Genomic DNA, 13,555 nt, shown 5'->3' on the forward strand with positions numbered 1-13,555 from the left:
ATATTCATTTCAGTGGTCAAATTGGATTTGGGGAAGGTTTACAGAGAGATCTAAATTATACAATGAATATAATTAATTATGGAACAGATGTTAGATTAACCCAGGCTGCCTCTCAGCTGAAAACAGTAAATGGCTGAATCGCTAATAAGGTCATAGACAATTGTCCACAGGCTGAGCAATTATTTGCAAGGATTAACAGATGTCACAGATCATCTGTGAGGGTCACTCTCAATGCGATCACAGTTTTTGTTAGTGTCTTGAAATGATAAATGAATGCTGCCTCCTGACCCACAGTAGCCATTTAAGACCCTTGTCCAGCCCAAACTGCATGGTAACCTTTTACGCTGTGCGTCAGATAGAGAATATCAATGTTACGATGTTTCCTCTGTGGCCTCTACTTTTTGTCACCACACACCATCCGTTTGTCACAGAAAGAATGAAACAACATTCCCTGTCATGTTTATTCTATGAGTCAGGCTTGGCCCCTCTAACCGATCCTGACATATCTTGTTTTCCATATGCTTTGCATCCCGTTCGCATCCTCTGATGGCAATTATCTCCCACAAGATAAATAGATTCGGTCCAGGCGGCACCTCTTCTCAGCTGATAACGAAAATGAGCTGCACGGGAGCGGGCTAGGCCGAGGGAAGTTTACACTTTTCTTTTAATTAACCCCCCCTCAAAATCCCCCTGACGCCCCTTTTGGCAAAGCTCGGCACAACCTGCTCTAATTGTTACAGAGATGTGATGAAGACTGTTAGCTTTAGGAGAGGAGGCACTGGGGTGCGTTTCATGCACAGAGATTTGCTCCGGGGAAACACAGTGGGAACGGCACCAATGTTGATGTGGCAGTAGTTACTAAAGATAATATGGCCATTAGGATGTCAGTGTTGCAGCTTTAATCAGCGGCAGAGCCGAGTATCTGTGTGGAGATGAATATATTCTTCACTGTTGCCTCAAACACTGAATTAATTAGCAGAACACCTAAATAACAGATTAGAGAAAACTAATTTATAAGACTGAACCTATGCTTGCCATCCACTCATCCTGCCTTCAAATGATATCTTATCTAATTAATTGCAATTTTAAATACTTTAATAACACCATTTTGAGGTCATTGGAACTCTGTTTAAATGGGGCAGCACTTGACCTTCAGCTTACATTTCCAGATTCCCGAGTCCAGGTCAGAAAACTGTATGGAAATCAAGGGGCTACAAATAGAACAGGTCCCCGCTGGACCACTGACCACCCTCTCCCCCCAACCTACCCAACCCCCCCATTAACATCATCCAATCAGGAGTCAGGTGTCAGTCATATGGGAAAATGGGTCACTATCTATCTGTCTGTCTGTCTGTCTGTCTGTCTGTCTGTCTGTCTGTCTGTCTGTCTGTCTGTCTGTCTGTCCGTCTGTCCGTCCGTCCGTCCGTCCGTCCGTCCGTCATATATATAGATATATATATCATTTACTTACGACAGGGAGGTGTAATACACTCTTCTCTTCAGAAGACACATGCGTTTGATTGACAGATTGTGACTTTGAAATCGTCCTCTCCATTTAAGTGTAAAAATTACCCAGAATGCTTGAACTAAAACAGATTTTCTTTCCCTTGCCAGTATTCCCACATGACTTCCCTATATGGATGGCAATGTATTCATCAGTCCAGCGAACACTCTCAGCAGACATGTATTCTGCCATGTTAGCTTTGAATTCAAATTCATATGGAGGGGTTCTCACAGCACCGGTAAATATATACTATACACACACTCACACATATTTGAATAATTCATTTAATGTGCCCTCCACTCTCGACCATATTCACATAGATGTGCGTGTCAGAGCGCTATCATCCATTCATTTACTGCCAGCTGATTAGTAGCAACCACTCTGTGCATCCAGGTGCAGCAAAGAGAGAAGTGAACCCCCTGTATTATCCTTCAGGAATAGTGTTGCCGTGGTTACTACTCAAGTAGAACGCATTGTCTCTCAATGTTCCAGTGTAAAAGTGAAGGTGTGATCGTTGCCAAGCCTCTCGCCGTGACCTCGGACTATTGCTCCACCAGCTCTCGTCTTCAGCAGCCATCAGTGTTTCTCCTCTGTGGGTAGAGGGCAGCCGGCTCTCTCCCACAGTCACATCATGAACCGTCGCTCACCTGCACTGCTGAAACTGCACAGGCTGACTTGCACATATGATCGGTCCAAAATCAGCTGTTTCATTCTGCCCTTGTGCAAAGGTTTTGCACTATTTGATGGGGGAAAAACACACCAATACTGTTCCTACAGTACTTTATCAGCAGGCTGTTCTGTGTTCCACCAGCACGTCTGCCTTCAGTCTGTTACTTTCAATCAAAAAAAGGCAAGTCCGTGTGCAACAGGAGGCACATGCAGTGATTAGAGTGGTGCTTCCTTCTTAACCTTTAATGATTGTTTCTCATTATCCTTATTAGGATGCAGCAGAGTATTTAAATAATCACCCAAGAAGATTTTTTTATTCCTAATGCAGATGAAAAAGTGGACAGGCGCGATTGAAAGGAGGCAGCACTGACTATGCAAATGTGGTGGATAGCTTTATAGTTGCACGCTGGATTATAACTCTGTCAGGATGAGCAAAACCAGGCAAAGGGGAAATCAAAGGGCTGTTCTGATTTGCCCATCTAATTAGTGGGCCTCTTTGGTCAAAGAATGTAGAGCATTTCAATGTAATCCTTCCCTATTTACCATGTTTGCCCGTGTGTTGTATAATTGGATGCACAGGAGTCACTGGAATGAAAATTGAACGCTCCATTAATCTCACTTAAAAGCGTTAGAGATGAGTCATAGAGACTCGGAAAGGGGAAGGCTGGAGAGAGGGTGTATTCTTTTCACCTTGGTTTAAGGAGAAGGTGGTGCAGAGGAAAGTACTGAATATTAACCAAACATTTCTGTTGTATAGGGTCATTCATGTAATATTTTTAATTACACATTACCTGTCTCTTTTTAAATGACTTATGGTGGTAGCTGTGGAACAAGTACATTTATCCAACTTAGAGTTGTAGGCTATTTTAAAGTTGGAATAGGTATATAACAGTTTATATTCAAGAATTTGGGCTATTTGGGGCTCTTGTTGGGGCTCTGTGGCACTCAAGGAGGCAGCCTGTGTTGGTATTTATATAAATTTATTACTGCTAAGTGAACAAAAACACAGCCATCAGCACACAAGATTATTATAGGGTATAAAAAGCAAATGTATGATTATTGTTCTTAATGTCTGGGGAGAAAAAGCAATCAAATCTACGCAGCAAAACCATCAGAATTCATTTTTTATCCTGTCAAATAATAATTTGGTTGAATCTGCCATGTGATGTAGTCGCTGTTTAAGGTATATGTTTCCATTAGGGCACTGTTCCAATGGCAGCATTAGCGTGAATGATCTCCCAGAGGTGTTTAGATTAAACTTAAAAAAGATATATTTGCAATTCTTTCCTGCCCTTGTAAAGTAAGGTATGCTGTTGTATGGATAGGTGTGTTTTTCTGCAAAGGTTACGGTCAGTGTGTCCCCCTTGGCTCAGTGTTTCGTAGAGAGTGTGACTGATTAAGGGAAAAGTGCGTCTGTTCTCTGTAAATGCAGTTCTAGGGCCTTGACAGGAAACAGCATCCACTCCAAAAAGCACAAATATTCACCCGAAGATGCCTTTTTCTGTTTATGTGAGTGAAGTGAACGTTTCTTTATTTACACATTCATTGAAGTATTTTATTAGATTAGGCAGTCCTGCATCTAAATCAAACGTTCAACTGCTTCTGTTGTTCAACTGCTTTTTTCCCCTTGAAGTGCACTGAAAGAGCGGGGAGGGGGAGCGTTGCACGTTGCACAAAGTTGCACCGTCTGCAGAGATGGTGACTCTTACAGGGTGAAATAACTTTGTTGAGGTGATTTCTCAGCTCTGTCTCTCAAGCTTGAAGTCTATTAATCATAAACTAAGTGGAAAAAACCCTATTTAGAGTTGAGGAATGTTGAGGGACTTTATATCCCAGCTGTAGCTGCAGCTAACTGAGCCTGATAAGACTTCTGAGGAAAATTAGATCTCAGCGCTCCTGCTTGGCTCATTTCCATGGCAGGCCTCATCTCCATAAGTAATCAGACAAATGATGGATAAATTATACATTTTACATTTAGTGCCTTTCTTGATATGAAATAAGGAAATGTAGCAAGATTGGCTGAACAGTTTGTCCACCAGCCTGTTTGTAAGTGATTCCCCCCATGTAAACATTGCTTCTTAAGGTTTAACACGACAGGAACGTTATTATTCCTTCCTTACATGTGTCATGTGCACACAATACCTGCTCTTTCCACATGATACCTTACAGAGCTGAAATGGGAGCAGGATGTGCTGTCTTGGTGTCTTTGTCGCTGGAAAGAGGCCAGGATCACCTCCTTTGCCCCCCTCTTGTGTCAGTGACTGGCTGCCTGTGCGGGAGCCACAAGGGCTGCCAAGTCTCTGTTTGGCACACCAGGGACAAACTTGCTCAAGACCTCAGTTCCCAGGTAGGAATTGCTAAGACCTGACGGGGAGAAGACAACCAAAGGAAGCAGGCTGTGCAGACCTCCAGCCTGCAACCAGCAGAAATAGTAAACACGTGCAGGCATGAATAAACGTCCAAATAAAGAGTCATTTGCTCTTTAAAGAAGTGGGTTGATGTTAGACACACACTGAACGATAAAAAGCTTGCCTGAAGCAACGCTTGAACGCACTGAAGTTTGGAGAAGCAAATTAGTCATGATTTACTTGCACTTCTAAAGACTGTAAAAACGATGGTGTTTGCAATAAAATGGATGAATCCATCTTTAATTTTAGAGCATTGATAAGAATAGCCAGATGATTAATGTTTATGGTTACTTTTTCATGGTTGTAATGGCTTTGTGTGTCCTGTTAGAGAAATCACAGATTTGCTTGTGGGCCCATGTCATACGGATAAAACCCGAAGTGACCGAAGCTAATTTCTGTGTATTCATTTTTAAGGTCATTGTGAGCTGTCGAACTGGCCCTTTTACTCTGCTGCTTACCCTCCAAAGTTTAGTTACAAAAAACCCCAAAAAACATGAAGTGAGCAGTGTGATTCTTGAGGCCCCTGAAGCAGACCTAGAATTTTAATAGCATCTTCAGATAATTGCAGAGGGCAGCTGACCATGAAATTCAACCCACCTTGTTAGTCAGTCATATGTGAATTATTGGAATCGCTCGGAGATGAAAGTTCATTGTGATGTGTGTGTGTGTGTGTGTGTGTGTGTCTGTGAGAGAGATTAATGGATCGTGTTTGTGTGTGTGTGTGAGTGTCTCTCTGTCTGTGTCTTAGTCATTGGCAGTTTGTCATATTCAAACAAACCTTTAAAAAGCTGGCCCTGATTTTATGATGAATTATTAAGTCTCTTTATAAGTATTCATTTCTCATTCTGCGCACATCTATTTCGTGTATCCATAACGAGGACCATATGTGTTGTGACTTAGCCATATTGATACTTTGGTGGACCATATGGATTAAAGGAATATGATCCCTCTTGACTCAATTAGTGCTGCATCTTGTTGCTGCAAAACGGAATAATGTGAAGGGAGAGAAATTGACGGCGACTGGCTGTGAATATAAATGAGCGCAGGCATGGACAGAGTCTTCTCCTCTCCCCTTCACCTTTGGGTTGACGGCTGTGTCATAAGTGTTCAGGCATGTTTTGGTATAAGCCCCTAACGTGGTGGATCCATCAGATTAAAGGATGCGTGGACGCCTTTAAACTCTGCAGTAACGTGACGCACAGTGGAGGCGGGAGACCATCTGCAGATGTATTTATGACACATGCACCTGTTTCTCCTCACTGTAGACAGCGATCTCTTCTGGTTTTCCACTGGAGCCTCTTTGTTTTGTTTTGCTTGTGAGTGAATTTACATGCAGGCCTACAGAGGATCACCAGACACTGTAGAAACCAGGCCCAGCAGTGAGGAATGCAAACAGAAAGTATGGACAGATGAGAGTTCTGCTGTGGTTCTCAGCCCCTGCGGCCGGTACAAACCCAACATTAATTGATGCCATTGTTTTAAAATCTCTACCAAATGGATGCTGCCAGGTTGCACGAGGTTCACACCATCAATATGCATGTTTAATGATGCGGAGCTGATTCAGGCAGACAGGATTCTGTGATCAGCTGATCTGTCACATGACCCTCTCTGCTGATGAGAGGGTCATGCCCAGCATCTTCATGGACTCTGTTTCTTCAATCCCTGTTGGTGGGGTTTGATATTCATTCCATGCTGTGTCTATGTAAATTATTATCAGGGAATAAATACATTGAGTCAGAGCCTGATGCCAAATCTGCTTCTATGTTAGTAAAATGATATTCTGCTAATTTTGCAAATGATTGTGAGCAAAAAGGTATTTGGTTTAATCGAGAGTTGTTTGACTGAACTAGTTACCAACAAGATTAATCAGAACTTTCAAAGACATTTTTTTTTGCATCTATCCACGTCTCATCAGACCTTCATGAAAATCATTGTCAATAAGAGCAGGTATGAGCCTGTTTTCCTGTGTGTAATTACATGATGAAGAGTGTTCCCCGGGTTTTAAATTGCTGAGAAACTGTAATCACAGGCTGGACCATCCATCCCTGATGGATGCAGAATATGTCAGCGCTCTGGCAGGCAGCAGCCACAGTATTTCTTTTTTCCCCCTATTTATTTAAAGTGGATAATCATCTCACTACAGTTCCTATGATGATAATAACTGCTTGACCTCAATCACTTGAAGTAGATCTTTAGAATTCAGTATTTAATGCCTATTATGTTATATTTTTATTTATTTTTGTCAACTGGTAAATGCCATTCATCAGTTTACACTACCGGTAGATACAATTTGAAATACAAAATGATTTTTCCCCGAGTGGACTTAATGCTTGATTTTCAAAAATAATAAATAAACGAAGTTATTTGGGGGAGTTATTACGTACCATATGACACCATCCTGTTGTTTGATTAGCAGATTTTCAAATGATTGAAGGTTAATGACAAACCTAGGCACAGAAGAAGACAAACCGCCCCAACATGTAATGGAAAAGCAATGAAACAATGGCCAAGCTAAATATATGTCGCTTTACGTAAATGAGCAACTTGTTGGCGTCAACTGTAAACTTCAGAAACGTCTCCTTTCACATGGAGATAAAGCTCCGCTGCCTCTGCCAGGCTGCCTGCAAGGTACCTGGAAAATGGTGTCCAAAGTCCAGGCACCTACTGGATGAGTTCGGTGATCAACTCGGCCGGTCTCAGAAACACAGCTGATCGATCGAGGGCCACTCTTTTCACCGTGGCTCAGAAATTATTCTTTTGACTGTCGTGGTTTAGGGATTTTTTCAAATTAATTTATTTTTGTCATGTTATTCTTCTATTCTCCCATCAGTGCGTAACTGCGCATAGCTCTGCGCCCCGGCCGAGGTTTCACGTAACTGCAGCCCTGCGCAAAGGGAGAGAGAGAGTTAGAGAGAGAGAGAGAGCAAGAGAGGGGGACCTCCTCCTTCTCCTCCTCTTCCTCCTCTTCCTTTCAGCACCACTCATCCCGAAAAGACAACCGGAGCCGTTCTGCGCGGCGGACTCTCATCCTTTCCCCTTTCGCATAATGTAAAGTGAACTGAACGGCCGTCGCGCGTCCGTCTCTCCCACTTTTCCGCTTCCCTTTCGGTTCTGGCGTTGGTCTGACGCGGTCCTCCTCTCCGCTGAACAACTTCTTCATCTCCGGTGTTATTCTTTTTTTCGCTCCTCTGACGCGGCCACAGCGCAATAACCAACCGCCCTGCGCCCCAAACTGCTCTGGAAGAAGGTCTGCCTTCGGTTGGATGGAGAATTTTGAATCGGTGAGTTGCTGCAAGTGTTGAGACAAGTGTGAGGCGTGTGCGTGTTGTCAACCTGTTCCGCAAACCTTCACGATGCTGTTCATTTTATGCACAAAAACGTCCCCCTCAAAGGATTTCGCAACAAATGTCCTTTTTTTTGGGTGAATATATAAATCTAGTCTGGTTGAACTCAACAGGTTTTTAATGTTTTCTTTCCTTGGCCGTAAGACTGTTACCCTGGGATTATACAGTACTTTATTTTAAATTGAACCCTTATTTAACCAGGACAGTCGTCACAGATTAAATATCCTTTCCCCCCAAATCTGCTATTACAGAATCCTCCACAGTGCAGCTGTTTACGCTTCAGTTTCTAAGATTTACAACTAGAGGACTACAGTCACTTGGAGTTCAGGACAGCTCTGAGAAATACAGCCATAAAGTACTTCTAGGAACATCATTCCACACCTTAAGATGCTCTTATTTTGAAAGATATCTTGTGTCCTCTAAACTAAAGAATATTGATTTTATTTCACATTGCTCATCAGAAAAAAGGCTTTTTTACCATCTCATCGAGGTTCCTTGAGGATATTTAGACCACTGACGTCCCTCTACTTCTCTCACTCACTTTCCCTTGTTGTAATCAAAGACCACTGTAGCGAAACTTTCTTTCTTCACTATAGATGTTGACAGAGCTGAAGCCAAGCTGGTTGTGAAGGTGCTGGACCTACTCCCCCCTACATCCCAGGCCGGACTCAGCATGGCTGCGGGAGTAGCGGCATGGCTCCCCTTTGCCCGGGCGGCAGCCATTGGCTGGATGCCCGTGGCTAATCTGCCCATGCCAGTGGTACCCGCTGAGAAGAATAAACGGCAGGACGAGCTGATCATTCTCAACGTCAGCGGCCGGCGGTTCCAGACCTGGAGAAACACCCTAGACCGATACCCAGACACCTTGCTTGGGAGCTCTGAAAAAGAGTTCTTCTACAACGAAGAGAACAAAGAGTACTTCTTCGATCGGGATCCGGATGTGTTCCGCAGTGTTCTCAACTTCTACCGCACGGGTAAGCTCCACTACCCACGTTACGAGTGCATTTCCGCCTACGATGAGGAGCTAGCCTTCTTCGGCATCATCCCGGAGATCATCGGCGACTGCTGTTATGAAGAGTACAAGGACAGGAAGAGAGAGAATGCTGAGCGTCTGATGGATGACCAAGAAGACAATAAGGATGCTAAGTTGCCCAACATGACCTTCAGAGAGACCATGTGGCGAGCTTTCGAGAACCCCCACACGTCCACCATGGCCCTCGTCTTCTACTACGTCACCGGCTTCTTTATCGCCATCTCCGTCATCACCAATGTGGTGGAGACGGTGCCGTGCGGCACGTCCCCCAACCAGAAGGAGGTGCCGTGTGGAGAGCGGTACACAGTGGCCTTTTTCTGCATGGACACGGCCTGCGTCATGATCTTCACGGTGGAGTACCTGATGCGCCTGTTTGCTGCACCGAGCCGCTACCGCTTCATGAGGTCCGTTATGAGCATCATCGACGTGGTGGCCATCCTGCCCTACTACATTGGCCTGGTGATGACTGACAATGAGGATGTGAGCGGCGCTTTTGTGACGCTCCGAGTTTTCCGTGTGTTCCGCATCTTTAAGTTCTCCCGACATTCGCAGGGCTTGCGCATCCTGGGCTACACGCTGAAGAGCTGCGCCTCTGAGCTCGGCTTCCTGCTCTTCTCGCTCACAATGGCCATAATTATCTTTGCTACTGTCATGTTCTACGCAGAAAAGGGTTCAAGCTCCAGTAAATTCACCAGCATCCCGGCCTCCTTCTGGTACACCATCGTTACTATGACAACGCTCGGGTAAGAGCAGAGCAGAGATCTCTTTTATCTGTGCTGCGAGTCTGTGTTTATGTACAGTGTGTGCCAGAGTGTTTCAAGTTGGGTGTTGCGAGTCGAATTGTGCGCCTGATCCGGCAGCACAAAAGCCTGCAAATGCCTCAAAAGGCCTTGACACATCCTTTGCAGGATGAACTTTTACAACATAATGGAGGCTCCTGGAAAAGAATTGCACTTCTGCCGCTGTGTATTTTGTAATTTTTTTTTTCAAACGGTTCTCTTCTGGGGGACAGGCTGCCATCAAAATGTCCCCTGCCAGTAATAGCTGTGCCACTGCATGCCCTTTATACATCACTGATAATGGAAAGAGACAGAGGAGATGTGGTGGGGCAGAGTGGGGGTAAGGGGGTGGGCATCCCAGTGAAGCAAAAATATTGTGTAGCAAAAAGAGAAACGCAGACATATTACATTACTTCCATCCCCAGGTCGCCCTGTGGTTAGCAGCAGCAAGAAACATAGGCTGTGTTTTTCTGAGACCCCCCCCAAAAAAACACACACACATACACACATGCAAACCTCTTCCTCCTTCTTTGCTCAGCCTCCTTGGTGAGACACACTCTCGCGTCCTTGGAAATTAAGTGCTTCTTAGTACAAAAGCTCTATGGGAAACTATGCTAAGTTTTGCCTGATTTTAAAGGTGCGGATGGGCTCATCAGTTATTTATGAGTGCAGACAGAGGCCATTATTGTTCTGCACACACATTTAGAAGCAATACAACCTGTTGCATTTGTCTGCTTTTACAAGGTTATAAATCGGCTCGTGACACGTGATGCTCAGTTATGTCGCTGTATTTCTTGCTGTGTTTTTAGTGGTAACGCCACGTAAAAACCACAGTTTGAGATCATGCAAGTCATCATGCACACAGTTGTCAGATTCACCACTATTAGCTCTAATGATAATGAGCCTCATGAGTGTCCCCCTGTTGTGGGTGTGTGAGTCAGGCCGAGAGGCTGACAAATTGCAGCATCCCGCTAAATGTCAGAGTCACGGAGGTCATAAATGGTTCTGAGCTCATTGACGTGACACAGTTGGCACCTTTTCGTTCCGCCCGGGCAGATGTTTGATTCTGTGGTGGAAAACCGCACTGGCGCTCCTCCTCTCCGAGTTTGGTGGCCGCACGAGCCTGAAGATTCTTAAGTGGACGTGTCACGACCAGCCTCTTGTTGGTGTTACAGTCTGTCCATGTGTGTTTGTGTACGAAGAGAGGGAAGTTGTTCAGCTTGGCCTCATAAATAAAGCAGGGGCCTGAAGTGGGTGTCAGAGTGACTAACGATGTGGCCTCCTGCTCCTGCTGACTAACACAAACCTGCATATTCTGCTTACGTCACAGACACACCGACAAACTGTGTACGCAAAGACAATATTTGGCTTCCTGCAGGTGTACACATTTCTGTGTGTTTGCATTGGTGTGCAGCCCTTTGCGCAGCCTGTGTTTGAGTAGCCATAAACCTATCGTCAGTGTTGTTTCAGACTTGCAGTCAGCATTTATATGGAGCTTTTACACATTTATTTCATAATAGTCTGTATTTATAAATGTTTAAAGGGACTGGGACGACATGCTGTGTATCAATTTATACTCAGCTGACTGTAGAGAATGAGAGCCATTTCAGTTGTAAGATTTTACTGCTCTAGTTCTTTTTTCCCTTAATCATTTTCTCGTTTTTGTTAGCTATTTCCTTATTTTGATCCGTCCTTTTTTGCAAATCACTCAGATATAACAGAAGTTTGATACACATACTCTACGCCCATATCTGTGTGTTTTTCTGCATCCGTATGCACCTGGGATCGGGCTTCTTCCCTGTCTCTTCAAAGATGGGCTGGTAACTTTCTGAACGTTTTTCATGATGCAACAACAATAATCAAGCCTGAAGCAGCACCCATAATCCTCCTCAATCTGCCAGGCAATGAAATGCAAGACTTCTCTATCGGCACACAATGTGCCTTCAATGGCAGTAGTGCAATAGTAAATCAAGGCTCTCTCTGCATGCATTTGTGAGTGCAAGTGTGAGTGAGTATGTGTGTGTGTGCGTGTGTCTCTCTGTCTGTGTGTTCTTAATCAGAACATAATCAGAACAATAATCCACATTCTAGTACAAAGGTGAAGGAGTTTTCTGGGAAGTGAGGAAGTGATTTTGGCCTCACCACTTAAAAAGACATGGATTTAAGGTTGAGTGTGGGGTCAGATTTAGGTTAAGATCGGGGTTAGTCAGAGGGTTAGTTATGATGGCTCGGGGTCAGGAGCTGGGGAATGTATTATGTCTGTGAAAGTCCTCACAAACAGTGAAGTATAAGGATAAATCTGTGTGTGTTTGTGTGTGTATATGTGTGTGTTTGTGTGTGTGTCTGTGTCAAACTAAGGAAGAAATAAAAAAAGTCTCTTTATTCCTTTTTTATATTTGGCTTTAAAACCCAGATTATGGAGGCAGAGCTCACAGGGGGATATGATTTGTGCAGGCAAATATGAAATGCCCCAGGAAGCAGACTTCCATGGCTATTGCTTCTCGCCACAGACAACTGGCCAAAAAAAAGAAAAAAAGAATTACCTTTCATGCAAGTTAGAGAGCAGCCGGGCATCCCGACAGCTTCACTAAACAGTTTAGCTGAAATCCTGCAATACAGGCCAACAGTGGGGGGGCTTAAGCTGTAAATCAAAAACATTTAGGCAACAGGACCTGTGAGCAGTTTTGTTCCCCAGGAGGTTAAACAAATGGAGCTTGACCTTTTGAGTGATTGAGCATTTATCATACACTGCGTAATAAACTGCTGTCAGGCTGGCAGAGGAGACAGAGTGGGCGTCTGCGACTTGGAAAGCTACTGTTTCATTAGAGATACAAAAAAGAAGATCCCCAATCGGACAACAAGTTGACAATTACGCCATTATTTTGGTAATTGCGTGGAAGCTAATGGCTAACAATAGATGACTGCAGTTAGCCCTCCTCATCTCTTTTTAAGTAGTTACATTAGTTCAGTGTGCCAAAACTAAGACAGCCTCACATTTTATACCCATTTATATGTCTTTGCAGGCTTATAATTAGTATGCATACATATTGATGGGCCGGAGTATGTGTTTGGGTTGTATTCATTAGCAAAGCGCTGCCTGGCTATGATTTATATCCTAAATGTTGCCTCCGTTTGATCACTGCGTTGGCCAGATCAATTCTCTGCGCTCTGCCAGATCCTGCTCCACTCCCTGTGTGCTCTGTGGTTTCCTGTGGTTATGTTCATAAAGGTGAGTCTCTCTCTCTCTCTCTCTCTCTCTCTCTCTCTCTCTCTCTCTCTCTCTGCATGCTCTGTGCCTTCACCCTCTTGTGCAAGTCATTGCCACCAGGATCTACAGCGCGTTTGTTTGGGAAGCAGCAGCTCGTAAAAACAGTGTTGAATGCAGATGATCCACTCCGGTGCTAGCCAGGAGTCTGGCCATTGTTAGTGCTGCTAATTGGAATTGGTGATGAGGACATGATTGAAAGCGACCACCTAACGAAGGCGTGATGGCGCTGACCCTTAATCCTGAATTTATGAGAGTGCTTTAGGAAGTAATTTGTACAAGGTAATTCAGCTCAAACTTTCTCCGTAAACTCCCTTTTTAAGGTCGGGATCAGAGACGAACCGACCTGCGCTCATTTCAATTAAGACTTCTTTTGATTTTGCATAATGACAAAAGACCGTAAGTGCACGCCGTGAGCACATTATTGCTGGGGGTCAGGGTGAACATAATGAAACTCTCATGGCCGCGAGAAATAGAATATTCAGCTTTTAGGCAGAACCAAAGCAACTCCAGTCCAATCAGAACAAATCTTCCAAGAGGAGTTACTGTCTTT

The 13,555-nt window shown here is 44.1% G+C and overlaps 1 protein-coding gene across 1 annotated transcript in view; it reads left to right on the top strand.

The window, feature by feature from the left end:
• Nucleotides 1–7,498: 7,498 nt before the first annotated feature.
• Nucleotides 7,499–13,555, top strand: part of kcnd3 (potassium voltage-gated channel, Shal-related subfamily, member 3) — a 62,512-nt gene continuing 56,455 nt past the window's right edge. Inside the window, exons 1-2 of the mRNA XM_057041518.1 lie at nucleotides 7,499–7,862; nucleotides 8,522–9,701. Of these exons, the coding sequence (XP_056897498.1) occupies nucleotides 8,599–9,701 (1,103 nt within the window). The 5' untranslated portion in view covers nucleotides 7,499–7,862; nucleotides 8,522–8,598. The remainder of the gene's footprint in view (nucleotides 7,863–8,521; nucleotides 9,702–13,555) is intronic.

This window comes from Takifugu flavidus, chromosome 8, assembly GCF_003711565.1.
Source record: "Takifugu flavidus isolate HTHZ2018 chromosome 8, ASM371156v2, whole genome shotgun sequence".
Taxonomy (NCBI): Eukaryota; Metazoa; Chordata; class Actinopteri; order Tetraodontiformes; family Tetraodontidae; genus Takifugu; species Takifugu flavidus.